Genomic DNA, 26,531 nt, shown 5'->3' on the forward strand with positions numbered 1-26,531 from the left:
TTCCTGGCAGCATTTGCTACCCTTTGGCTCCCATTCAACATATGCTAGACAAGTTAGCCAGGTTGCAGTGTTTTTAATCAGAGCTAACAAGGTGAGGGGAGTTACAAAAACCAAGTCGCATGTTCTGTAGACCAGCAGGCATCAGTTTCTCACGGTGATAGAGAATCAACACTGAGTCCACTCTCAGGCTGTTGCCCAACCCACCCTTCAGCGCTGGGGTATGGGGGCAGCTGCACACTTGAGCCCCTCATCTGTCACCAGTGCCCACATGGTCCACATCTCTAGGGGGCTGAGGCGGTGCACCAGCAGGAGCCCCCTATACAGGCAGGGGTCTAAAGGGTCCAGGGGCTGCCGGATTCCAAATGTCTTGAAGCCAGCATGGTGCATGGGGCTCAGCCCCAGCCGCCTCAGGCACATACCCACAAAGACGTCATCAATGGGGAAGAGTTCAGCCTCTTCCATGGTAGCCTGCAGGCGCCGCACGGTGGCTCTGGACATGACATACCCTCCCCCACCAGCATAGGGTGGGTAGTGGGTGGCTCTGTACATTGAGAGTGGGATGAAATATTTGACCTTAGTGTTCGTGTTGGGCAGGGCTTGGCGGATGACATCTCCCACCAGTAGGTCCTGGGCCGAGTCCCAGCCATCCAGGAACTCTTAACACATTGGGAACGTGGACAAAGACATCATCATCTCCCTTTAGCATGAAGTAGGCCTGGGGGCAGGCAGCCACCACCCAGCGCTGCAGGTGCAGCTCCTTGAGCGTCAGGTTGAAGTCCTCAGTGAAGTCCCACTGGAGGATGTCATCAAACTCCCTACTCTCACAGGCCAGCAGCTGGGCTGGGGGAGCGGGTCCTGCCACCCCCAGGAGGAACACCAGCTTCAGCTGCCGGCCCTTAGCCCAGCCCCCAGCCCTGCCCCACGTGCTGCGGATAGCCGCACGGCGCTCCACGTGACCAGGCTGTGACTTGATGGCCAGGAGCAAGAAGGTATCCTTGGAACAGCCTGAAGGCTCCAGCAAGATAGAGAAATTTCGGCAGTGGCGATATGTCAAGAAGAGGCGGTGACGGCTAGGCAGGGACAGAGAAGCGCTAGCCACTGTGTGATTGGGTGGACACCGGCTGTGACGGGGTGCTGGGAGAGCCCAGAAAGGCTGGTGGGCCGTGGGGTCTCCTGCGGGCTTGGCCTCCTTCCTCAGGAAAAGCAGGCAGCCGAGCAACAGCACAGCCAGGCTGTACGAGACCAGCCAGCCCAGCCTGCGGAGCATTGCCGGTCCCTGCAAGGAGAGAGCCACCTGAGCAGGGTCCAGTCCCGGGTCCCTGTTGCTGTCCCCAAGAGCTGGGCAGGAGTTAACCTGCACCCCAGCAGCTAAGTCCCTGCTGGCTTCTGGACTTCTTTTTTTTTATTCTCAGTGTGTCCTCAGGCTCTTTCCAGAGTCCTCCCTCCCCTGAGGATGGGCTAAGCACAGCTCCTTTGCCAGCCCTTGCCCTCCTCTGCCATCATCTGAGGACTCCTAGGTCTGTCTTTCCCAAAATGATTTGCTGCCACTTTACAGCTGACACCATAAATGTTCCCAGCCATTGTCCCAGGAAACTCGAGCACCTGATGAGTTTTAGGCACAGACTCAGTTTAGCTTGGATCAAAATCACTAAGTATGGAACTGACACCATTTCCCAAAAAAAAGCCTGGTGCCTGTGGGGTCCTGTGTTGGGCATCTCCAAGATGACCAGGAGTGCACTGCCTCCCTTGGAGAGGAACCAGCACCACGGGGTGGCCGTGGCCACCAAAGCACACACCCTTTACACCTGCCTCAGAGGTTCGGGCTTCCAGGCGGTAGTGAGACAAAGCCACACACAGCAAGAGGGGGAGCAGGAAAGCTGGGGACTTGTATCAGGGATGGCTTCGGAGGCCCCCGCCCTGCCTTCCCACCATGCTCTAAGGGCTGATTTCTCCCAGGGACCTGAACAGAGGAGGATGAGGAGACAGAATCCAACCAAGTGGCCCGAGTTCCACAGTAGCAAAGCCAGGCTTCAGTTTCTCATCATTTTGGTCCCTTTGGTGTCTCCCTCTGCCCCAGTCCCCTCCCCTTCACCTCCACTGCCAAGTCGTCCTGTCCCTTCACTTCTGACCAGTCTGCCGCACCGGCCACTGCCACAGCCACCGCCACCAGAAAAGCAACTGCTAAGTGCTAGGGATGCAGTGGCAAGCAACACAGGGTCGCTGCCCTCTCAGAGGGAAGCACAAAATACATAGGAACCGGGTATGTTGAGAAGTTACAATCTAATGCAGATAATTGGCTGACGGGGAGGACGGATCCTATAGCCAGGGGTAGCTAACAAAGCCCTCCTTGATGGAGGGACGTGTGAGCAAGAACTGGGTGAGGAGTGGGACCTTGCCTGAAGACCTGGGGTCTCTGCAGGCTGAAGGCAGAGTCAGGTAGCTCCAGGGCAGGAGTGAGGGGAGAGAGAAGGGAGAGGGGGGCCCAGCGGGTTTACAGTAGGAGACGGCCTGCCCGGCTAGTGAAAGAGTTAAGGTTTTGTTGGTTTTTTGAGACAGTGTCTCTGTCACCCAGACTCTAGTGCAGTGGCACAACTATAGCTCACTGCAGCCTGGAACTCCTGGGTTCAAGCGATCCTCCGGCCTCAGCCTCCCCAGTAGCTGGGACTACAGGCGTGCAGGGCCCGGCTAATTTATTTTTTGTAGAGATGTGGTATCTGGGCTGGTCTGGAACTCCTGGCCTCAAGCGATCCTTCCGCTTTGCCTCGGCCTCCCAAAGCGTTGGGACTACAGGCGTGAGCCACCGGCCCGAGTTTTCTGAGCGCCCTGGAGATCTATGCGGGGGCGGGGGACAAGGGGGTCTGGCCGAGGTGGTGAAAGAATCCGACGTTTGGTAAAAGGCCACTCCTACCACCCCTTCCCTGGTGGGCTGCGGAAGGCTGGGGAGGAAGCATGAAGGGCAGCTGGAGACTGTCTCCGTGCTCGGGATGCCGGGCGGCGGCAGGGTCGAAGGGAGATGAGTCTCGGGTATGAGAGCACCGCGGGCTATGGGCGAGGGACCCGGGTGGGCGGCGGTGCCATTCACCGAGAAGGGCGCACGGCAGGTGGCTTGGTTCCGTCCCGGGAGGTTTCAGTCCAGGCTGCGCCGCGGCCCGGGTGGTCCGCGGGCGTCCCCAGGCGCTGGCCGCACAGCCTCGCCCCGCCGCCCTCCGAGCCGCGGAGACCCCAGAGCCCGGCTCTCCACCCGCCGCAGGGCGCACGACCCCTTCTGGTGGGGCGCGGGTCCTGAGGCTGCGCTCGGCCTCGGGCGACAGCCGCCTCTGGTCCTCACAGGACTAGGTGACCCAAAACGCCCCGGCGCGGGCAGGGGGCGAACTCTGGTTCATTCTTTCAACGCGACAGTCTCTGAAGGGCTGGCGGCAGCAGAGACCCACCCCGCGGGTCCCCCGGGCCGGGCTTGGCGGCAGCGCTGCGCGTCGGGCGCGGGCGGCCCAGGCTGGCGGGGTCTACGACGCCCGGCTCCGGCCTCTGTCCCCAGCCCGGAGAACCAAAGCCGAGCGGCCCGTGGGTCCCGAGCCGTGCCCGCCGAGGCCAGACTCGCGCCGCACCCGGGCGGGGCCGGCGTCCTCGCGGGGACCCTGGGGAACCGGGGAGCGGGCCGCGGGGTGCAAAGACACGGCCGCCCTGGCGACGCCCCTCCCCGCACGGTGACCCAGCCTCTCACAGCAGCGGGGGCCCGGCCCCCAACCTACCTGAGCGTGACGCCGGGGTACGGGCGAGGAGCTCGCGCAGCCGAGCCAGGGCGGATGATCCCCAGGTGCACTGAGCTCTCGGGGCTCGGGGGTGGGCGGGGCTTCTGGAGGAGGCGGGGATTTAGGGCGGAGGTTCTGGCGGGGGCGGGTTCTGGCGGGGGCGGGTTCTGGCGGGGGCGGGTTCTGGCGGGGGCGGGTTCTGGCGGGGGCGGGTTCTGGCGGGGGCGGGTTCTGGCGGGGGCGGGTTCTGGCGGGGGCGGGTTCTGGCGGGGGCGGGTTCTGGCGGGGGCGGGTTCTGGCGGGGGCGGGTTCTGGCGGGGGCGGGTTCTGGCGGGGGCGGGTTCTGGCGGGGGCGGGTTCTGGCGGGGGCGGGTTCTGGCGGGGGCGGGTTCTGGCGGGGGCGGGTTCTGGCGGGGGCGGGTTCTGGCGGGGGCGGGTTCTGGCGGGGGCGGGTTCGGGACCTCCCGGGTCCCAGCCGCGAGTCTCCGCAGCGCCCGGGGCTGGACGCACGGGTCCCGTGCCCGGTCCTGGGGTCCGCACGAGCGGGTCGGGCAGAGGCTGCTCCTCCTCCCCAGGACGCCGGCGCCACGCCCGCCCACCCCGACGCGCGCGGCGGGACAGACGCCGAGGCGGGAGTGCTGGGAACAGCGTTTATTGCCCACGCCCTACACGGCGAACATGCGCAGAGCCTCCTCCGCCGAGCGGCACTGGTTCAGCTGGATCTGCACCTCTACCGTCAGGGGCTCGGGGTGGTAATCGCTTTCGTAGATCGGATTCACGGCTTTTGGCTTTTCTGAGAAAATTAAAACGCGAGCATAAGCCCCGGGAGACGGATGGGCTGGTGTTCTCGGTCGCTTTGACCCATCCCAAATGCAAGCCCTGGGCCCTATCCCAGCAGGAGCTCAGTTTCCGTCCTCGGGTCTTAACCGTAATAAGAAAATTAAATTGAATTTAATTAGATCATTTAATAAGTCGCAGCTGTTTGAGTTGCAAGACTGGCTGCTTTTTGCTTTGAGACAGTGTCTTGCTCCGTCGCCCAGGCTAGAGTGCAGTAGCGCGATCTCAGTTCACTGCAGCCTCCGCCTCCCAGGTTCAAGCGATTCTCCTGCCTCAGCCTCCAAGTAGCTGGGATTACAGGCGCCTGTCACCACGACTGGGTAATTTTTGTATTTTTAGTAGAGACAGTTTCACCATGTTGGCCAAGCTGCTCTCGAACCCCTGACCTCAAGTGATCCGCCCGCCTAGGCCTCCCAAAGTGCTGGAATTACAGGCGTGAGCCACAGCGCCCAGCTGCAGATATTTTCTTAAAAATTAAGTAATTTGCCGGGCGCGGTGGCTCAAACCTGTAATCCCTGCACTTTGGGAGGCCGAGACGGGCGGATCACAAGGTCAGGAGATCGAGACCATCCTGGCTAACACGGTGAAACCCCGTCTCTACTAAAAAATACAAAAAAAAACTAGCCGGGCGTGGTGGCGGGCGCCTGTGGTCCCAGCTACTCCGGAGGCTGAGGCAGGAGAATGGCGTAAACCCGGGAGGCGGAGCTTGCAGTGAGCTGAGATCCGGCCACTGCACTCCAGCCTGGGCGACAGAGCCAGACTCAGTCTCAAAAAAAAAAAAAAAAAAAAAAAAAAAGAAGTAATTCTAGCACTTCGGGGGAAACAACTGAAAGCATTTCAATAAATTATAACATTTGCCCTAAAAATGAAAAAACATTGTTACTGCCACCATGAAGTTACCAATTTTCCAATACTCAAAGACCTTTCTAATGACGTGGGTGCTGATAGTAAAGAACGTGATTTTTGGAAAATGCATAGTGACGGGTGTCAACAGTTGGAATGTCTGCATAAGTCGGTTAACCTGTAGTTTACAAGTAACTCATGCATGTTACAAACCGTGCATGGTAAAATATCCATTCAAAATGCAAACTAGACTAATTTTAATCTGATTATGAAAAATTCAATATAGATTGTTTTCACATTGTAACAACCTTTAAGAAACTACCACTTGTCAAATTTGGTGTAATATTAAAGAAATTGGCCGGGCGCGGTGGCTCAAGCCTGTAATCCCAGCACTTTGGGAGGCTGAGACAGGTGGATCACGAGGTCAGGAGATCGAGACCATCCTGGCGAACACGGTGAAACCCCGTCTCTACTAAAAAATACAAAAAACTAGCCGGGCGAGGCTGCGGGCGCCTGTAGTCCCAGCTACTCGGGAGGCTGAGGCAGGAGAATGGCGTAAACCCGGGAGGCGGAGCTTGCAGTGAGCTGAGATCCGGCCACTGCACTCCAGCCAGGGCAACAGAGCCAGACTCCGTCTCAAAAAAAAAAAAAAAAAAGAAATTATATTATTTGAAGGTCTATTAAAATACTCCCCTCTTTTCCAATTATAGGTCTGAGGTTGGATTTTCTTTATGCACTTCAATTACAGCAACATATTGCAAGCGGTTGACTGCAGAAGTAGCTATAAGAATCCAGCTGTCTTCAATTAAGCCAAACATTAAAGAGATTAAAAAAAACTTTTTTTTTTTTTTTTTTTTTTTTTTGAGACGGAGTCTCGCTCTGTCGCCCAGGCTGGAGTGCAGTGGCGCAATCTCGGCTCACTGCAAGCTCCGCCTCCCGGGTTCACGCCATTCTCCTGCCTCAGCCTTCCGAGTAACTGAGACTACAGGCGCCCGCCACCACGCCTGGCTAATTTTTTGTATTCTTAGTAGAGACGGGGTTTCACCGTGTTAGCCAGGATGGTCTCGATCTCCTGACCTCGTGATCCGCCTGCCTCGGCCTCCCACAGTGCTGGGATTACAGGCATGAGCCACCGCGCCCAGCCAAAACAACCTTTTAAGGCCATCTTAACCCACAGATAAGTATCACAAATCATGTATTCATATAGGCATGGGTTTTGAAGTCCAGTAGTGTATGCCCTTCAACGTTTACTTCTTCAGGCTGGTGTGAAATGGCACGATCTCAGCCTACTACCTGAGCTTGAACCTGCCTTCCAGGTTCAAGCAACTCTCCTGCCCCAGTCTCCTGAGTAGCTGGGATTACAGACACTCACCACCGTACCTGGCTAATTTTTGTTTTTGTTTTTGTTTTTGTTTTGAGACGGAGTCTCGCTCTGTCACCCAGGCTGGAGTGCAGTGGCGGGATCTCAGCTCACTGCAAGCTCCGCCTCCCGGGTTCACGCCATTCTCCTGCCTCAGCCTCCCGAGTAGCTGGGACTACAGGCGCCCGCCACCTCGCCCGGCTAGTTTTTTGTATTTTTTTTAGTAGAGACGGGGTTTCACCGTGTTCGCCAGGATGGTCTCGATTTCCTGACCTCGTGATCCACCCGTCTCGGCCTCCCAAAGTGCTGGGATTACAGGCTTGAGCCACCACGCCCGGCCTAATTTTTGTGTTTTTAGTAGAGACGGGATTTCGCCGTGTTGGCCAGGCTGGTCTTGAACTCCTCACCTCAGGTGATAAGCACGCCAAAGTGCTGGGATTACAGGCGTGAGCCACCACATCGGGCCTGTTTCCACTTTTCAGCTTCAGCATGATGGGTTGCTCTGCTGTGATCGGGCCTCGTGCCTTTGCAGCCACCTCCCACGGCTCTCCCTGTCTCCTTTCTCTCCCTCCCGGCTGGATGTTCTTTCTGAACCTCAAATCTGAGACGCACCCGTTTCAGATGCTTCTGCAGCTCCCCACAGGACAAGTCCAGGTCCCTTTTACAGCAAATGAGGGCCGATGGCCTGAAGCTGGAGGCAGATACCTCGGAAGCAGTTGAACCCAGGCAGCCCCAGCTCCAAGCCCTTGCCCCCTATGGCTCTACCACAGGTGCCTTCCCCACCCGTGCCACAACCCACACAGGCCCTGTGGTCTGAGGGCTGCAGAGAAGAAATAACAACACTGGATCCTAAGGGGGGATGTGGCCTCTCCCCAGGCCAGGCCAGAAGCTACCATTCCCCACCCTTCTGTTCCTTTGGCCTCCACCAGGGCTGGCTCTTGGCGGGTCCTACTGACACTCCCTGCCCTCAGTCACCACCATCGGCACTCACCTTTTTTGGCAACTTTCTTAATCTTCTTTGAATCCTGAGAGAAAGAACCACAAAACGAGATGCTTACTGGAGAGGGGAGGTGCTGGAGGAGTATCTCTGGGGGCCCACATCCTCCAAGACATCTGACAGGTCCAGGAAGGCGGGGGTCTCCTGGTGAGGGTGCCTGCCCCAGCCCACCCCCAGGGGAAGGCTGCTGACTGGGCCAAAGTCCCCGGAGGCGCCCTCTGTGCAGACGGCAGCACCAGCAGCCTCGCTGGCTGCGTGACCCAGGGAAAGGCCCTCCCTGCCACCTCCTCCCCATCCGGTGACCTAGGCCCTCAGCCCTTGCTTGCCCACAGGGTTCCGGTGGGGAGGGCGAAGGCAGAGGTGGAGGATGTGGCTGGGGCCCGGCTGTACCCTGGCCAGTGTCAGCCTGTCCGATGTCAAGGTGCGGACCATGCCGAAGTTGCACACAGTGGACACCAGGGGCTCCCCGGCAAGCAGGGGCTCCAGGATCACCAGGCCCCGGCCCAGCACCTGGAGGATGGGGGGGTCCTGCCGGAGCTCCTTGGGCAGCTCTTTCTTTTTCTTCGGCACCTTCCACTCCTGCTAGGGGAGGACAGGAGGGTGGGACATGTCGAGGCAAGGATGTGGCCAGGCTGTCCTCCCCAGCACCAAGGCCCAGTACCTTGGCCGGCTCTTTCTCTCCTTGCCCCTTCCTGTCTTTCTCCTTCCCTTTCTTGTCCTTCTCCCCCTTTCCTCTCTTGGCAGACAGGGGACTGTCAACAGCAGGTAGCACCACAGGCCAGGAGAGAATCTAGGGGGAGGAGAGAATCCTCGAGTGAGCAGAGGCCCAGGTGGGCTGCCTGGGGTCGCCTCTCCCTCACCCTTTCTGGAGCGGCGCTGAGACCTCATCTAACCAAGGAGCGGGGCTCCCATGGGGGACGGCCCAATGGGAACAGGAACAGGGGCAGAAGTACAGCCTGTGGACAGCGGGCGCTGACTCCGCCTGCCCACCTTCTCTTCCACGATGGTCACAGTGGTCCCCGCCAGCAGGAAGGCCTTCAGTGGCACCAGGTCCCTGAGAGAGTGCTGCATCTCGTAGCCGCACGGGATGACCTCAGCCCAGGGCTTGTGGGTGGTGTTGAAGAGGACAGTCCTTGGGGAGGGAGAGATGAAGACGTGGGTGCCGTCAGCCAGGGGCTGTGGCCGGGGACCCGGAACAGGACTGCGAGGGGACATCCGAGGAGACCATGAGCATCGAAGCCCACAAATAGCGTGAGGCAGGGCCCGGCTGCCAGCAGGCAGGGCAAGGGGACCAGAAGGCCAGAAAGGAATGTGGCCACAGAGGAGACAGCAAAACAAAGGTGCGTGGAGCCCTCCTTCAGAGGCAGGACCGCCCTGAGCAACTGACAGAAACCAACCACAATGCACCAAGAGTTGTTTGTAAAGAGTTCAGCCAAGGGCTGAGCGTGGTGGCTCTGGCTTCTAATCCCAGCACTTTGGGAGGCCGAGATGGGATGATTGCATGAACCAAGGAGTTCGAGAGCAGCCTGGGTAACATGTCGAGACCCCGTTTCTACAAAAAATAGACACATTAGCTGGGCGTGGTGGCACATGCCTGTAGTCCCAGCTTGAGGTGGGAGGATTGCTTGAGCCCAGGAAGTCAAGGCTTCAGTGAGCCATGTTCATGCCACTGCACTCGAGCCTGGGCAACAAAGTGAGGCCCTCCTACAGGAAAAAAAAAAAAAGCAGAGGCTGGACGGGGTGGCTCACGCCTGTAATCCCAGCACTTTGGGAGGCCGAGGCAGGCGGATCACGAAGTCAGGAGATCGAGACCATCCTGGCTAACAGTGAAACCCCATCTCTACTAAAAATACAAAAAATTAGCCAGGCGTGTTGGCACGTGCCTGTGGTCCCAGCTACTCAGGAGGCTGAGGGAGGAGAATCGCTTGAACCTGGGAGGTGGAGCTTGCAGTGAGCCGAGATTGTGACAGGGCACTTCAGCCTAGGTGACAGAGTGAGACTCCATCTCAAAAAAAAAAAAAAGCAGAAACAATTCTAGCCTAGCCCCAGGCTAGAACACAGAGGCGACTGGAGTTTGCTAAGTCTCAGAACACCATGGCAATCCTGAAGCAGCATCCCACTCGGGAAGTGACTTAACACAAACTGTTCTACCAACTGAATCACAGCATGAAGGAGAATTAATAATATACTCCAACAAATTTAAAGTATGTCCAAGTTGAACGTTAATAGAAACCAGAAGAAAATAGAATAAATAACTTATTTCATCACTGAGGATAGAGAACACTTTCCCTCCAAGATAAGTAGAGACCAAGTTGCCAAATGAAATATCACAGCAGGTAAAGCCCAGTAAATTAACGAAGGCTTGTAAACTGTGAAAAACCAAGTGTTGCAAGGGAAATGTAAAAATCGTGAAACTAGGCCGGGCGCGGTGGCTCACACCTGTAATCCCAGCATTTTGGGAGGCCAAGGCGGGCAGATCATCCTGGCCAACATGGTGAAACCCTGTCTCTACTAAAAATACAAAAGTTAGCCAGGCATGGTGGCAGGTGCCTATAATCCCAGCTACTCAGGAGGCTGAGGCAGGAGAATTGCTTGAACCTGGGAGGTGGAGGTTGCAGTGAGCCGAGATTGCACCATTGCACCCCAACCTGGGCAACAAGAACGAAACCCCATCTCAAAAAAAAAAATTAAATTAAAAAAAGAAAAAAGATTGAAGCACTGATGCTACACCATGGATGAACCTTGAAAATATGATGCTCAGTGAAAGAAGCCAGACACAAAAGCCACGTATTTTGTGATTCCATCCATATGAAATGTCCAGAACAGGCAAATCCATAGAGACAGAAAGTACTTTAATGGTTGCCTTGGACTAGAAGGATAGGGGAATCGAAGGTGACGCCTAATGGGTACCTTTCTGGGGTGATGGAAACGTTCTGGAATTAGACCGTGGTAATGGTTGCACGACTCTGTGAATATACTAAAAACCACCGACACATGCGCTTTAAAATGAACGTTATGATATGCTAACTATATCTCAGCCGGGCGCAGTGGCTCATGCCTGTAATCCCAGCACTTTGGGAGGCTGAGGCAGGTGAGTCACTTAAGGTCAGGAGTTCTGGTCTCGAACTTTCCTGGTCAACATGGTGAAACCCTGTCTCTACTAAAAGTACAAAAATTAGCCGGGCATGGTGGCGGGCACCTGTAATTCCAGCTACTCAAGTGGCTGAGGCAGGAGAATCACTTGAACCCGGGAGGTGGAGATTGAAGTGAGAGAGATCGCACCACTGCACTCTAGCCTGGGCGACAGAGCGAGACTCCGTCTCAAAAAAAAAAAAAAAAAAAAAAAAAAGAAGAAGAAGAAATGTAGTGAAATGGACACATAGAAAGAATCCAAGATAGAATGTGAAAAATTGTACTTCTCGCCAGGCACGGTGGCTCATGCCTGTATTCCCAGCACTTTGGGAGGCAGAGGCGGGCGGATAACCTGAGGTCGGGAGTTCGAGACCAGCCTAACCAACACGGAGAAACCTTACCTCTACTAAAAATACAAAATTAGCTGGGTGTGGTGGCGCATGCCTCTAATCCCAGTTACTCGGGAGACTGAGGCAGGAGAATCGCTTGAACCCAGGAGGCGGAGGTTGCAGTGAGCCGAGATTGCGCCACTGCACTCCAGCCTGGGCAACAGAGTGAGGCTCCATCTCAAAAAAAAAAAAAAAAGAAAAAAAAGGAAAAGAAAAATTGTACTTTTCAGCTTAAAGAAATGTTGACCCTCCTGAATAAAAAATGGCATTAAAAAAACCCCAAACCGGCCGGACGCGGTGGCTCAAGCCTGTAATCCCTGCACTTTGGGAGGCCGAGACGGGCGGATCACGAGGTCAGGAGATCGAGACCATCCTGGCTAACACGGTGAAACCCCGTCTCTACTAAAAAAAAAAAAAATACAAAAAACCAGCTGGGCACGGTGGCGGGCGCCTGTAGTCCCGGCTACTCGGGAGGCTGAGGCAGGAGAATGGCGTAAACCTGGGAGGCGGGGCTTGCAGTGAGCTGAGATCTGGCCACTGCACTCCAGCCTGGGCAACAGAGCGAGACTCCGTCTCAAAAAAAAAAAAAAAAAAAAAAAAAAAAACCCAAACCAGTGATAACATATGTACATAAATGATACAAACATATGAAGGCTAGCACTCAACAATCTAGCAGAGAAGTGAGGAGAAGAGTTGAAAGTCTATCTGCACACTGTCACCGTGTCCACTGCAGTCATCTTCCTCAAATGTGAAACCTGATCTCATTACTCCTCTGCTGAACAACTTTCCCATAGTTTCCGCTTAGGAGAAAGGGGTCTTTTTCTCTCTCTCTCTCCAGCCCTGTCTCTTGCCAATCCCTGCCTTCCTCCATAGTTAATCTTCTTGCTACCATTCCTCCTGTGAGAAACAGTTTAAATGGTCCATTTGCAAGGCATGAAAAATCTAAGTACTGGCAGCCAGCCTTGCAGACGTGACAAACCACACGACTCAGGCACCTAGAAAGTCACGCTTAGCGAACAGGAAGTAGAGGAGGGGTCAGCCCATAAAAGGGGGCCAGGCGTGATGGCTCACTCCTGTAATCCCAGCACTTTGGGAGGCCAACGTGGGTGGATCACCTGAGGTCAGAAGTTTGAGACCAGCCTGGCCAACGTAGTGAAACTCTGTCTCTACTAAAAATACCAAAAAAAAAAAAAAAAAAAAAAATTAGCCAGGAGTGGTGACGTGCGTCTGTAATCCCAGCTACTTGGGAGGCTGAGGCAGGAGAATTGCTTGAACCCAGGAGGCAGAGGTTGCAGTGAGCCGAGATCGCACCACTGCACTCCAGCCTGGGCGACAAGAGCAAAACTTGAGTGGGGAAGGGGACGCAGTATGATCTTATAAGGGGATAATGAAACTTAGGTGACACCCAGGAAGATTGTAACCCCACAGTACTCAACCAATGAGGAACTGGGAGAGGGGTTTGCCCACTAGGAGATAAATGACCTGTTGTGACTACCCCAGCTGCCTGCCTACCAGTCACTGGATCTTGCAAAACTGCCATTAAAAGTCTCATTTCCACTGTTCTTTGTGTCTAAGTCTATGTGCCCACCCTAGGGGCAGAGATTTGTCCTGTACTTTCTCTGGTGTACCGCTTGTGACATTAGAATATGTAATTACTGTTTGTTCACTTCCTTCATGAAAAGGTAAGTGCCCAAATAGAACAGATCTTTTTTTTGAGACGGAGTCTTGCTCTGTCTCCCAGGCTGGAGTGCAATGGCGCGATCTCGGCTCACTGCAACCTCTGCCTTCCGGGTTCCAGCGATTCTTCTGCCTCAGCCTCCTGAGTAGCTGGGATTACAGGCATGTGCCACCATGCCCAGATACTTTTTTATATTTTTAGTAGATACAGGGTTTCACCATGTTGGCCAGACTGATCTCGAACTCCTTACCTCAAGTGATCCACCTGCCTTGGCCTCCCAAAGTGCTGGGATTACAGGCATGAGCCACTGCGCCCAACCCTCTAGAACAGACCATTTTCTATCTGATTTGTTGTTTGTAATCCCGATACCCAGCATCACACCTGGAAATGGTATGTGGATGACTGGCATTTGCTAATTGTTGAACTTGGGCAATTACATATGGCAAATAATTATATGGAAAATATAAAGGCTTACAAGTAAACTAAGGAATATAACTTAAGACAATTTAAAATAAATCTATTAGACTGCAAAAACAAAATGTATTTTTAGAAAATCAATGTGGAAATTCTGTTTTAGGACATGGTAGACTAGACTATACTGGACAAACCTTCCTGCTGAGAACAGTCATATCAGCTGGACACAATATTAACATTATCTGTTGAAGGTGCTGAAGAGCCAAGTCACAGAATTTTCAGGGCCAACATCAGGGCAAAGGGGAACAGTCAAAGAGAATGAGCTTAGTGCCACATTAATGCTCAAGAGCCAATTCCAAAAGTGGTGGCTGAGAAGCTGAAGGGAACTTTAGGCAACCTCATGGGCACTAGGGGGACAAAAATTTGTGTTCAAAGCCCTCCAAGGAGGTGGGCCCCTGGTAAACACTCCAGATTTTCCTTGGGTTTTCTGAAGAGCTACTAAAAGAACACATAATAGAAGTGCTAGAAGGAGAGGCGATAGAAAAAGGAATAGAGAAAAATACTTGAAGGATAATGGCTGAAAACTTCCAAGATTTGATTTAAAACATTCATCTATATATTCAAGAAGCTTGACAAGCTCCAAGCAGGATAAATGCAAACATATTCACACCCAGACACATCATAGTAAAAATACTGAAAGACAAAGTGAAAATCCTGAAAGCAGGAAGAGAAAAATGACTCATGACAGACAAAGGAATCCCAATAAGATGAACAGCTGACTTTTCATCATAAACAATGGAGGCCAGTAGGCAGGCAGGAGACATATTCAAAGTTCTGGGGTAGACCAGGCATGGTGGCTCACACCTGTAATCTCAGCACTTTGGGAGGCTGAGGAGGCTCGAGTGTGAGTTCAGGAGTTCAAGACCAGCCTGGCCAATATTGTGAAACCCCGCCTCTACTAAAAATTAGCTGGGCATGGTAGCAGGCACCTGTAATCCCACCTACTCAGGAGGCTGTGGCAGGAGAATCGCTCACTTGAATCCAGGAAGCAGAGGTTGCAGTGAGCCAAGATCCAGCCACTGCACTCCAGCCTGGGCAATAGGGCGAGACTTCCCTCTCAAAAAAAAAAAAAAAAAAAAAAAAAAGATGTTCTGGGGTAGTGGAGGGAAAAAAACACCAAAACTGTCAACCAATAATTCTATACCCAACAAAACTACCTTTCAAAATTGCAGGTGAAATATCAAGAGAAAGAAAAAACTGACTTTGTTGCCAGTAGATCTGCCTTACACGAAACATGAAAAGAAGTTGCATACATGAATACATTAACTTCCTGAAGGAAGTTCTTCAGGCTGAAAGGAAGTAACACCAGAGGGTAATTCAAATTCACACAAAAACAAAGAGCACCAATAAAGGTAATCACGTAGGCAAATACAAAAGACAGTATCGTCATATATTTCTTGTCCTTGATTCTAATTAGAATAAAATACAATAGCATAAGATAACATCTATAAGATTGTAGTTTGGGCTATAACATGTAGAAATGTGATATATTTGACTATAACAACATGAAGGAAATGGAGGTGAGAATGAAGCATACTGGAGAAAGAAAATGACACCAAGCCCAGGCATAGTGCCCCACAGCTGTAATTGCAGCACTTTGGGAGGCCGAGGCAGTAGGATTGCTTGAGATCAGGAGTTCAAGACCAACCTGGTCAACATAGTGAGACCCCACCACAAAAAAGAAAGAGAGAAAGGAAGAAAGAGGGAGGGAAGGAATGAAACCAGAAAGTAAATCAATTCTTTTCTTTTTTTTTTTTTTTTTGGAGATGGAACTTCTTTCTTATTGCCTAGGGTGGAGTGCAATGGTGCAATCTCGGCTCACTGCAACCTCTGCCTCCTGGGTTCAAGCAATTCTCCTGCCCCAGCCTTCCAAATAGCTGGGATTACAGGTGCGCATCACCACTCCTGGCTAATTTTTTGTATTTAGTAGACACGGTGTTTCACCATGTTGGTCGGGTTGGTCTCCACCTCCTGAACTTAAGTAATCTGTCCACCTCGGCCTCCCAAAGTGCTGAGATTACAGGCATGAGCCACAACAGCAAATCAATTCTAAAGGAAGACATGAAAGGAACCAGAAATGGTAACTAAGAAGGTTAACAAGCTTAAAAAAAAATTTTTTTGTGCTCTCCTTTCTACTCTGCAAGACATGGATTACATAAAGCAGTAATTGTAACAATGTATTGTTGGGTCTGTAACATGTATGTTTATAATAAAATTAATATTTATAACAATTACTACAATCTTCATAACAAAAGTAGCACAAAAAAGAAAGAAGAAATAGAGCTAGACTGGCAAGAAAGAACATGATATACAGGATGGAAGATGGAAGATCCTTACAGCACTTTATGTGCCAGAATACATCTTAGATGGATTAAAATGTTAAACCAAAAAAGGTTTTCACACCCAAGGGCTGAAATGAAAAGGGCTGTTAATTTATAATCTCTCAATCGACTCAAGAAATTCAGGCCGGGTGCGATGGCTGACGCCTGTAATCCCAGCACTTTGGGAGGCTGAGGCAGGCAGATCACTTGAGACCAGGAGCTCGAGACCAGCCTGGCCAACAGGGTGAAACCCCATCTTTACTAAAAATATAAAAATTAGCCAGGCATGGTAGCACATGCCTGTAGTCCGAACTGTAGGCGCAGGCATAAGAATTGCTTGAATCCGGGAGGTGGAGGATGCAGTGAGCTGAGATCACACCACTGCACTCCAGCCTGGGTGACAGAGCGAGACTCTGTCCCCGCCAAAAAAGAAATTAAATCATTCCGAAAATCTTGGCTGGTCAGGGAAGTGGGACTCAGTTGTACTTTGAGTAGATGGTTAGAGTAGAAGGATTGAGCTAAGTTCAACCCTTCAGAAAAGAGGGCTGAACACTAAATCTAAATGCTGCCAGCACAGCTAACAGCCTAGTGGGGCCTTAACCATTCCTGGGGGTGGGGGATCCAGGAGAGACTCAGTCTCAGGACCTTTTTTTTTTTTTTTTTTGAGACAGAATCTTGCTCTATCGCCCAGGTTGGAGTGCAGTGGCGCCATCTCGGCTCACTGCAAGCCCCACCTCCTGGGATCACATCATTCTCCTGCCTCAGCCTCCCGAGTAGCTGGGACTACAGGTGCCCGCCACCACGTCCAGGGCTAATTTTTTTGTATTTTTAGTGGAGACGGGGTTTCACCGTGTTAGCCAGGATGGTCTCAATCTCCTGACTGCCCGCCTTGGCCTCCCAAAGTGCTGGGATTACAGGCGTGAGCCACTGCGCCCAGCCAGCCTCAGGACTTTTAATGGAAGGCCACAGTGTGGTCTAGGCTTGTGACCCTACTGCTCTGACCACTTGCCCTGGTTCAGGTTTCCATCCTTACCCTGGGGACGGGCAGAGCCGGGGATCTATACGCAGCCGCAACTTGGCCAGCTCTTCTGCAGAGGCCCTTGGCGTCTGCAAGACGGTCGAAGGCCCCGAGATGACAGACAGCTCCGACTCTCCTGACTCCTCCACCTCAGACTCCAGAGATCCTTCGACCTCTTCAGTGACCCCTCCAACAATGTCTTTGATGACATCTTCGCCGACCTCTTCAGGAGATTCCTCAACTAATAATTCTGAGCTGGGAGAGGGCTTGACGATCTGCAGGAAGACAGAAACTCGTCCAAGGCTGCCGTCCTCAGGACACGCTCAGCTGATGCCCGGGGGTGTCTGTAACACAGCTCCCGACACCTGGATGAGGTTCACGCATGAGCAGACACACCACGCCAGGAGGCAGGAAGGCTCTTAGAAACCCAGTTTTGTTTTATCTGAGAGACCTATGTTAAGAGTAAAAGCAAGAACCACTTCTACGTGGGAGCAGGAGACAGGCGTCATCACATTTCTCCTAGTCGGATGGTATCCTTGGGTTTTCTTCTGATGTGGAGGGAGATGGGAGGAGTTGTAGAAATTGCAGAATGGGGCTGGGTGCAGTGGCTCACGCCTGTAATCCCAGCACTTCGGGAGGCTGAGGATCACTTGAGCTCAGGAGTTCCAGACCAGCCTGGTCAACAAGGTGAAGCCTCATCTCTACTAAAAATACAAAAATTAGCTGGGCGTAGTGGTGGGCACCTGTAATCTCAGCTACTGGGGAGGCTGAGGCAGGAGAATCGCTTGAAGCCGGGAGGCAGAGGTTGCAGTGAGCTGAGATCGCACCAGTGCACTCCAGTGAGACTCTGCCTCAATAAATAAATAAATTAATTAAAAGGATTTTCCTGGGGCCCACGAAGCGGTTCAGCCTTCACAAGAGCCTCCCACACTCCTAGGGACAGCCCAGGGCACACCTCGGCCAGCTCGCCTGTGTCCTCAACCGCTTCACCTTCTTCGTCTCTCACAAAATCGTACGTCACGTAATAGCTATAAGCGACGAAAGGGCCTTCGGGCCCGGGTTCCGGGTCTAGGACAGAGGTGTCCAGGACTCCTCTGATGTTTCCGATGGTCACCACAAACTGCGCCTCCTGTGCCAAGAGATCTGCAGAGAGGAATGGGCAGGACAGGGGGCCCCGTGGAATGGAAGTTGGCAGACAGAAAACAAGAGGGCTGGGAAGGCACAGGGCCCTGGATTCTCTCCAGCACTCAGGGCTGAGCCTTGGTGAGGCAGTCAGGTTCAGGCCACCGCTCCGGTAAGCTGGCCTGGAGTGATCTGGGTGTCATTATACCCCTCTCTTCAGCTTGTCTTCCTGATCTGTATATGGGAGTGATAAGGGCTGCTCTGCAGAAGGTCACCTTAGTATTATCTAGCACGTCACAGTGACCTGAAGAAGCCTCCAGTGCACCTTGCAGCATGAACCACAAGGGGGTGATCTCCAGCCACCAGGGAGGTGAAGAAGCTGATTGAAATAACTGTCCCAAGTCCCTACAGGTTTTTATTTTTTATTTTTTTAGAGACAGGGTCTCGCTCTGTCGCCAGGCTAGAGTGCAGTGGTGAGATGAGAGCTCACTGCAGCCTCCACCTCCTGGGCTCAAGTGATCCTCCCGCACCACCTCTTTTTTTTATTTTGTCTCGCTCTGTTGCCCAGGCTGGAGTGTAGCGGTGTCATCTTGGCTCACTGCAACCTCCACCTCCTGGGTTCAAGAGATTCTCCTGCCTCAGCCTCCCGAGTACCTGGGATTACAGGCACTTGCCACCACGCCCGGCTAATTTTTGTATTTTTAGCAGAGATGAGGGTTTCACCATGTTGGCCAGGCTGGTCTCAAACTCCTGACTTCAAGCGATCTGCCTGCTTCAGCCTCCCAAAGTGCTGGGATTACAGGCGCGAGTCACCGCGCCCAGCCTCCCCCTCTCATTTCTGTCTCCAAATCCCAATCACGGAATCAAAGCCTGGCGGAAAACTCTGGCCCAGAAGAGAGGCTGTACCTGACTAGGGTCTGGGTCAAATGGGGAGTTGCAGGACAGAGGGGTGTGCGGACCCAGGAGGGCGGGGCACAGCCAGGCGGAGGCTGGGGTGTCACGCGCCACCCCCTCCCTGCCTGCCAGCACCCTCACCGCCATTGAGGCTGAGCCCCCGGAAGAGATGCTTCTCGTTGGGAGACACGGTGATGTCGTCCAGCACGCAGAGCTGGGCCAGGCTGTCGATGGTGAGGCCGCGGTAGTAGGGCACCAAGGCCAGTGGGTTTCCCTGCAGCACCAGGAGTCGCAGGTGCCGGAGGGTCCTCAGGCTGGCAACCATGCTCTGCAGGTCTGTCAGGTCATTGAAGCCCAGGTCCAGGGAGACGAGGTTGGGCCTGGAAGGTAAGCAGGACCATCTGAGGGTCAAGAAGCCAGGTGAGCAGGGGACAAGCAGCCCTGCAGCCAAACCAACGGTGGGCCTGGGCCTAAGGACTCTGCCCACCCATGGCCTGCACACCCTGTCCTACCCTTGACCCAAGTTAACGCCGGGTCGGGAATGAGTGCCTGGCTCTTCGTCTCCACTCTCCGTAGCACTGCCGCCCTCAGTCAGAGCCAGAGACGCCCCCACCGACCTCCCCTCGCGGGACTCCTCTCTTCTTGGCCAAACCTCTCAGTAGCTTCCATAGAGCTTTGCACACTGCGTGCGTCTAGGAGGCTCTGCACAAATACTACGGGCAGACTGGATGGCACAGCAGGGGACAGCCACCGTGGGGGAGCTGTGGACAGGGGCAGGAGTGGACAGGGCAGGAGTGGGGTTGACGCTGGGGACTGGGAGGAGGGAGCCAGAGGCTGGAGGTCTGGGCATCCTAGAAGCAGGAGATGGCGTCTCAAAGGCAGACTGGGGCAGGACCCCAGGAGGCAAGGGGGCTGGGAGGGCCCTGCAAAGGGCATGGGCCGAGGCCTGTGGCCAGACCAAGACACAGGGCAGGGGCAGGGTGAATTTCCTGCTGCCACAAACTAGAAAGCGACTTGATCTCAGCTCTGAGAACAGACGAAAAACACAAGCGGCCGCTGCCAGCACAGCGTCCCCCAATCCTAGCCTCACTCTTCCCCTAAGAGCAGAAGAGAAGAGGAGGAAGAGGAAAGCAGGGTCCGAGAGGCGCTTCCCTTCCCTGCTGCATCCGCCCGCTCCAGGCATGCAGAGGGTTGGACCCCCCAAGGGCGTGCCCTCCAGGTTCCTTGGGGGAAGGAAAGGGGGGAGGCGGTTCTACCCCTTCCGTCCTTGCTGGACTGCTGAAGTCCTGGGACTTCTCACAGCATGCTTTGCAAAGCCTTCCTCTCCCAGCTTCCTTTGATGGCCTTTTCTGGGTGGTCTCTGGTCCCCCTCCTACCCCTTAGGTTCAGGATGTTAAGTTTTCTGCCGCTCACCCACGGAGGAAACCAAGCTGAGTATCAACTGGGAGCTGAACCGTCTGCAGGCTCCTAATGAGCCTGAACCTTCAACAGCGATGGAGCAGCTGGCGCTAGGAGGGCTTGGTTCCAGGGCAGCGGTTCTCAGCTTGGGGGATTTTGCTGCTCAGGGGACATTAGGTACTGTCTGGAGACATTTTTGCTTGTCACAACTAGCAGGGAGGTGCCCCTGGCATCTGCAGATGCAGGCCAGGGATGCTGTTCAATATCCTACCATACCCAGGACAGCCCCACAGCAAAGAATGATGGGGCTCCAATGCCAGCGAGCCCAAGGGGAGAAACCTTCCTCTAAAATATGGCACCAGGCAAAGTGCAGTGGCTCATGCTTGTAATCACAGCCCTTTGGGAGGCTGAAGTAAGTGGATCACTTGAGGTCAGGAGTTCAAGACCAGCCTGGCCAACATGGTGAAACCCCATCTCTACTAAAAATACAAAAATTAGCCAGGTGTGGTGGTGGGTGCCTGCAATACCCGCTACTTGGGAGGCTGAGGCAGGAGAATCGCTTGAACCTGGGAGGTAGAGGTTGCATAGTCGAGACAGCACACAGCACTCTAGCGTGGGCAAGAGGGAAACTCCATCTCAAAAAAAATAAAAATAAAAAATAAAATAAAAAAATTAAAAGACGGCACCAAAGCAAAGGCTTTCACACCCACCACCTCTTGTTCTCTGGGCTTTTTGTTTACAAAATCCCACTGAAGGGGGATTCAGAAAAATAAACCGTAAGTCTGGAGTTAGCAGCCAGCTGGGAGTTACAGAAAAGACCAAAGCTGAGTTCTCACGCCACCGGGGTAAAATCACCTCAGCCTGATACTTAATCCCTCCCTCTCGCTTTCCACCTGGGCTCCGGAGTTACCAGTGATCAGCGGTGACGTAGAGACTTTCCAAGGGGCCTAGAAGCTTGTTGTGGCCTAACCCCAGGTGCTGCAGGCCGGCGGGCGGGTGGGCGCACAGACACTCCATGCTGCTGATCTCATTGCCGTAGAGCTCCAGCACCTGGGAGACCACACGGAAGGCCCGGGAAGATAGGGCGCCAAGTCAGCGCTGAGGATCAGGCCCCTCCCCTCCGTCCCGCAGAATTTAGTAGAGGAATCACAGATTACTCACACCCCGCCTCCCTGGCGCCACCCGGCCTCCCTTTAAAAAACCCAGGAAGAAAAGATTCCTGCAGCAGGTCTCGGGAAGTTTCTTTGCCTTTTGTTAAAGACACGTCAACATCTGGAATGGGGGGTGATGTTGGATTGGCAGTGGGGATCTGCATAACATCTGGCACCTTCTCAACCCATAGGAATGTGTCCCTGGGAGGCCCAAAGGGCCCCTCGATGGATAAGGCAAAAATCCAAAGCTAACCTTCCTTGCTTGTAGTTCTCATCCACGGCCTCACACACCTTTTTTGTTGTTGTTGTTTGCTTGCTGGTTTGGGCTTTTTAAATTTTTATTTATTTATTGTTTATTTATTATTATTTTGAGGTGGAGTCTTGCTCTGTCGCCCAGGCTGGAGTGCGGTGGCACAATCTTGGCTCACTGCAACCTCCGCCTCCTGGGTTCAAGCGATTCTCCTGCCTCAGCCTCGAGAGTAGCTGGTATTACAGGCACCAGCCACCACACCCAGCTAATTTTTGTATTTTTGTAGAGACGGGATATTCCTATGTTGCCCAGGCTGGTTTCGAATTTCTGAGAACAGGCAATCTGCCCACTTCAGCCTCCCAAAGTGCTGGGATTACAGGCGTGAGCCACCGCACCTGGCCTGTGCCACATTTTTTGTTTGTTTATCCGTTCATCTGTTTATAGACACTTGAGTTCTGTCCACCCTTCTGCTATTGTGAGTAAAGCAGCTCTGAACTCTGGAGTACAAGAATCTGGCTAAGTCCCTGTCTTCAGTTCCCTCATGGATACACCTAGGAATGGAAGCACTGGGTCATATGGTAATTCTATGTTAAACTTCTAGGAAAGTGCCCTACATTTTAAAAGCCTGGAGCTGGGCCCTACCCTCCACCCACACTGGCCACACCTATGTGGGGTAGGGTAGAGCAAGGCCTCTGGGCTGCGGTGGCCCAAATACCCAAAACAGACCAGGGCTCCTTCACCTTGAGTGTGGGGGGCAGATTGGTGGCATCCACCTCCTTGATTCGATTGGCGCTCAGTACCAACTCCTCCAGCTTTAGAAATTTCAGGAGGTCTTTATCCACCAGGGTGACCTGGAAGAGGGGAGAGGAAGCTGAGGGCTATAGCAGGCAAGGGAGCACAGGCACAGAACCCATGTCCACATTAGGAAGACAGCGGCTCCTCCATCAGTTACCTCCCCTCCCTCCCCACCCCCTGCTTCCCTGGAAGCCGTTCCCACACTGCATTGTTCTGCCAAGATCCAAGAGCCTCTCCCAACCTCCATCCTTCTGACCATAGGCCGTGCGTGATTTTCAGGCCAATGACCTGTGTCCTGTGTTGGACCATAAGCCACCTGTGAGGGCAGGAACCTCTCTCCTTTCTGTCTGCCCCAGAGCCACAGTGAACTCTGGGCATTGCAGTCAGTCAAGGTGTCCAGGAATCACCCAGAGCAGGGTCTGACTGGAAGCTGCAGTGACCCATCCATGACTCCTCAGTTCCTGTGGCCTCAAAGACATCCGGACCCTTTCTAGCGGGGCCTCCCTTCTCCAGGGTCACCAACTGTGCCAGTCTGCCAAGGACGGAAGGGGTTCGTTCCCAGGACACGAAACCTTCTGCACTGAAACTGAAAGTCCCTGGCAAACTGCTACCAGTCACCCTATTTGTCCCCCAGTGCCGTGTCACTTCCCAGTGGCTCTGGAAAAAGAAAGCCAAGCCTGGGGAAGGCTGAGACCAAGTTTCCAGGCAATGTTTGGGCTGGCTTGCTGACATTATTTATTCATTGAGACAGAGTCTCACTCTTGCTTGCTTGCTTGCTTGAGACAGGGTCTCATTCTGTCACCCAGGCTGGAGTGCAGCGGTGTGATCATGATCACTGCAGCCTCTACCTCCCCAGCTCAAGTGATTCTCCTGCCTCAGCCTCCGAGTAGCTGGGGTTACAGGCGTGCACCACTATACCTGGCTAAATTTTAAAATTTTATAGAGATGGGATCCCACTATGTTGCCCAGGCTGGGTCTCTAACACCTAGACTCAAACGATCCTCCTGCCTCAGCCTCCCAAAGTGCTGAGATTACAAGCACCAGAGAGCCACCGTGCCGAGCCTGGGCTCTGTTACTGATACAAACAAAAAATGCTTTTTGGTAACAAATTAAAATAGTTGGAACTACACCAACCATCCTCCACCCTGACTTCCATGGTTTAAATGAAGTAAAACTAACACAGACCCTTTGGAAAACCTTTACTAGAACCCAGGAGGGTCCACTGCAGAACTCAGCTGTGGAAGATGTGCCATGATGGCCTCCAGGGGTAAAGGAAGAAGAAACGCGAGGCTGACCGAGTAGCTGGCCCTGCCTGGCACACAAGCCAGGGAGATGAAGCAGAGGGCAGGCTGGCCTTGGCTTCAGCCCCCAGGGCAGGATCCCTGAGGCACTGTGGGGAAGGGTGCCCTCCCGCCAACCTCCCTTAGGGAAGCGGCCACCCTAGCATCACCCCCCTACGTGCCCAGCACTCACCTCCTTATCTACCACCCGCAGGGACCGGAAGTAGGAGTAGAAGAAGGTGTCTGTGATCATCAGCGGGTTCCGGATGGCCAGTTCTCTCAGGAAACTGTCTTCAGCATTCGAGTCGTTCAGCAGAGCCCAGGGGGAGTGGGGGCTGCGGACCAGACCCAGCAGGGCCTCCACCGTCTCCTCCCCGGGGCTCACCACATCCTCCTCTTTGGGGACCAGCTCTCTCCATGTTCGCCAAGTTTGAGGAAGAAAGCGTGACTTATTCTGCAGTGGCAGAGGTGGGGATTTCTCTAGGTGTGACACAGCCCCCTTAAGGACACCAAGTGCTCAAAACAGAACAGATCATAAAACTGGATGATTAGGGATCAAGTTTAGAAATCTAGAGAGTGGGCCGGGCACGGTGGCTCACGCCTCTAATCCCAGCACTTTGGGAGGACGAGCCAGGCAGATCATGAGGTCAGGAGATCGAGACCATCCTGGCTAACACGGTGAAACCCCGTCTCTACTAAAAATACAAAAAATGAGCCAGGCGTGGTGGCGGGTGCCTGTAGTCCCAGCTACCCGGGAGGCTGAGGCAGGAGAATCGTTTGAACCCGGGAGGTGAAGGTTGCAGTGAGCCGAGATCACACCACTGCACTCCAGGCTGGGTGGACAGAGTGAGACTCCATCTCAAAAAAAAAAAGAGAAAAAAGAAATTTAGACAGTAATCAATAATTTTGACGGATTATTAGCCATGGATATAACTACAGATGAGGTGAGATACAACATAATTAAAAGATCCCATTCCTTTTAAAAAGGCGGGCGGATCACTTGAGGTCAGGAGTTTGAGACTAGCCTGGGCAACATGGTGAAACTCTGTCTCTACTAAAAATACAATAATTAGCTGGGCATGGTGGCAGCTGCCTGTAATCTCCGTTACTCAGGAGGCGGAGGTTACAGTAAATCGAGATCGCGTCACTAAGCTCCAGCCTGGGCAATAGGCCTTCCTGGGCTACACCTGGGCTCCCCTCGTGGTTGAAGCCACGGAAGGGAAGGGTCTAGGACTCTGGACACAGGTGGGATGCAGGGGTAACCCCTTCTCCTGGACCCAAGGTCACAGGCTTCAGGCTCAGAGCCACGTCTCACACTGCCTCAGGCTCTCATTAAATGCTCGGAGGCTGGGAAAAGTTGTGGCACTCTTTGCCCAAAACAAAAGCTTTTCACCCCAAAGGAACCTGCCCACTGGAAATCTGGGGTGTTGGCATCGAGTCAGGGAGAGGCCCCGGCCCAGGTCATCTGAGGTGCTCAGGACGGGCCCCGCTCTCCTCCCCCCCGGCAGTGCCCACGGCCCGGTCCCCACCTTCACCCTCGAGCCCCACCCGCCCCCACGTTGGCGGCCCCCAGAATGCGCAGATCCGAGGCCCCAGGGACCAGCCCGCCCCGCTCGCCCGGGCCCGTGCCTCCCCGCAGCCGGTCCAGGCCCCCAGAGTCCCAGCCCCGGCGCCCGCACCCAGCTGCCGGCGCCGCACGGGAACTCGCGCAGACACAGCTTCCGCAAGTGCTCGCGCACCGCCGCGCTCACGGTCCCGGTCCCGGGCCGCTGAGTGCCAGGCCAGGCCTCAGACTCGGACTCAGACTTGTAAGACGCCTCCATGGCCGGGCTGCGTTGCCAGGCAACCGCCAGGACGCGTGCGCGGGGGCCGGGGCCTCTCCAAGCGCGCTCACCTGCCCCGAGGAAAAAGCCCCCCATCCGGATCACAGACAACTCGGCCCCAACCACCTGGGTTTTCTCTTCTGCCCTCATCTACAAAAATGGGATAACAGCTGGTGGTTCTAAGTGCAGCAGCTCCCGCAGGCAGTGAGCGCTGTAGCTGACCTGTTTCTTACCTCCTGTCAAGCACTCCCCACGGAAAGTCATCCTATACCCATCTGACAGCTGGAGAAAGGAGAAGAGGACCCAAGGTCAAACCTCTCGACTCCAGCCAGCCAGTGGGTTCCAGGGTGGGTCTCTCTAAGCCTGGAGTCAGGGGTTTCATACTGTCCACCTGTATAACTGTTTAAGCACCCAGTCCTCATTTTATGTTTTTAACTTTTTATTTATTTTATTTCATTGAGACAGAGTCTCACTCTGTCGCCCAGGCTGGAATCCAGTGGCGAGATCTCGGCTCCCTGCAATCTCAGTGTCCCGGGTTCCAGCGATTTTCCTGCCTCAGCCTCCCTAGTAGCTGGGATTACAGGCGCGCATGACCACTTCCGACTTTTTTATTTTTTAGACCGAGTTTCACTCTTGTTTTCCAGGCTGGAATGCAATGGCGCGATCTCGGCTCACTGCAACCTCCGCCTCCCAGATTCAACCGATTCTCCTGCCTCAGCCTCCCGAGTAGCTGGGATTATAGGCGCCTGCCACAACGCCCCGCTAATGTTTTGTATTTTTAGTACAGACAGGATTTCACCATGTTTGCCAGGCTAGTCTCGAACTCCTGACCTCAGGTGATCCACCACCTTGGCCTCCCAATGTGCTGGGATTACAGACGTGAGCCACTGTGCCCGGTCTAACTTTTTGTATTTTAGTAGGGATGGAGTTTCACCATGTTGCCCAGGTTGGTCTCAAACTCCTGGGCTCAGGCAATCCGCTGGCCTCAGCCTCCCAAAGTGTTGGGATTACAGGTGTGAA

General features: G+C 53.8%; 2 protein-coding genes across 11 annotated transcripts; both read right to left on the reverse strand.

Moving 5' to 3' along the window:
- Positions 1–58: 58 nt before the first annotated feature.
- On the reverse strand, positions 59–3,881 carry LOC105494401 (UDP-GlcNAc:betaGal beta-1,3-N-acetylglucosaminyltransferase 4). Its single transcript, XM_011762778.3, is given in 3 exon segments — positions 59–657; positions 659–1,276; positions 3,750–3,881. Coding segments are annotated over 2 exon segments (1,059 nt in total). The 5' UTR covers positions 1,268–1,276; positions 3,750–3,881; the 3' UTR covers positions 59–207.
- Positions 3,882–4,385: 504 nt separating this feature from the next.
- On the reverse strand, positions 4,386–25,533 carry LOC105495468 (leucine rich repeat containing 43). Of its 10 annotated transcripts, none has more exons than XM_071070922.1 (13): positions 25,368–25,530; positions 23,882–24,142; positions 22,354–22,464; positions 21,123–21,262; positions 18,956–19,194; positions 17,754–17,941; positions 16,814–17,073; positions 8,777–8,918; positions 8,448–8,576; positions 8,297–8,365; positions 7,781–7,814; positions 7,197–7,390; positions 4,386–4,542 (listed from the first exon to the last, which is right to left on the reverse strand). In XM_071070922.1, the coding sequence occupies exons 1-13, from the start codon at positions 25,509–25,511 to the stop codon at positions 4,525–4,527; spliced, it is 1,929 nt and encodes a 642-aa protein (XP_070927023.1). In that variant the 5' UTR covers positions 25,512–25,530; the 3' UTR covers positions 4,386–4,524. The 10 variants fall into 10 exon arrangements, with proteins under 10 accessions (XP_070927023.1, XP_070927022.1, XP_070927018.1 ...); XM_071070921.1 differs by having other exon boundaries at positions 8,297–8,368; XM_071070917.1 differs by having other exon boundaries at positions 8,177–8,368.
- Positions 25,534–26,531: the final 998 nt, after the last annotated feature.

This window comes from Macaca nemestrina, chromosome 10 (genome assembly GCF_043159975.1).
Source record: "Macaca nemestrina isolate mMacNem1 chromosome 10, mMacNem.hap1, whole genome shotgun sequence".
NCBI classification, from domain to species: domain Eukaryota; kingdom Metazoa; phylum Chordata; class Mammalia; order Primates; family Cercopithecidae; genus Macaca; species Macaca nemestrina.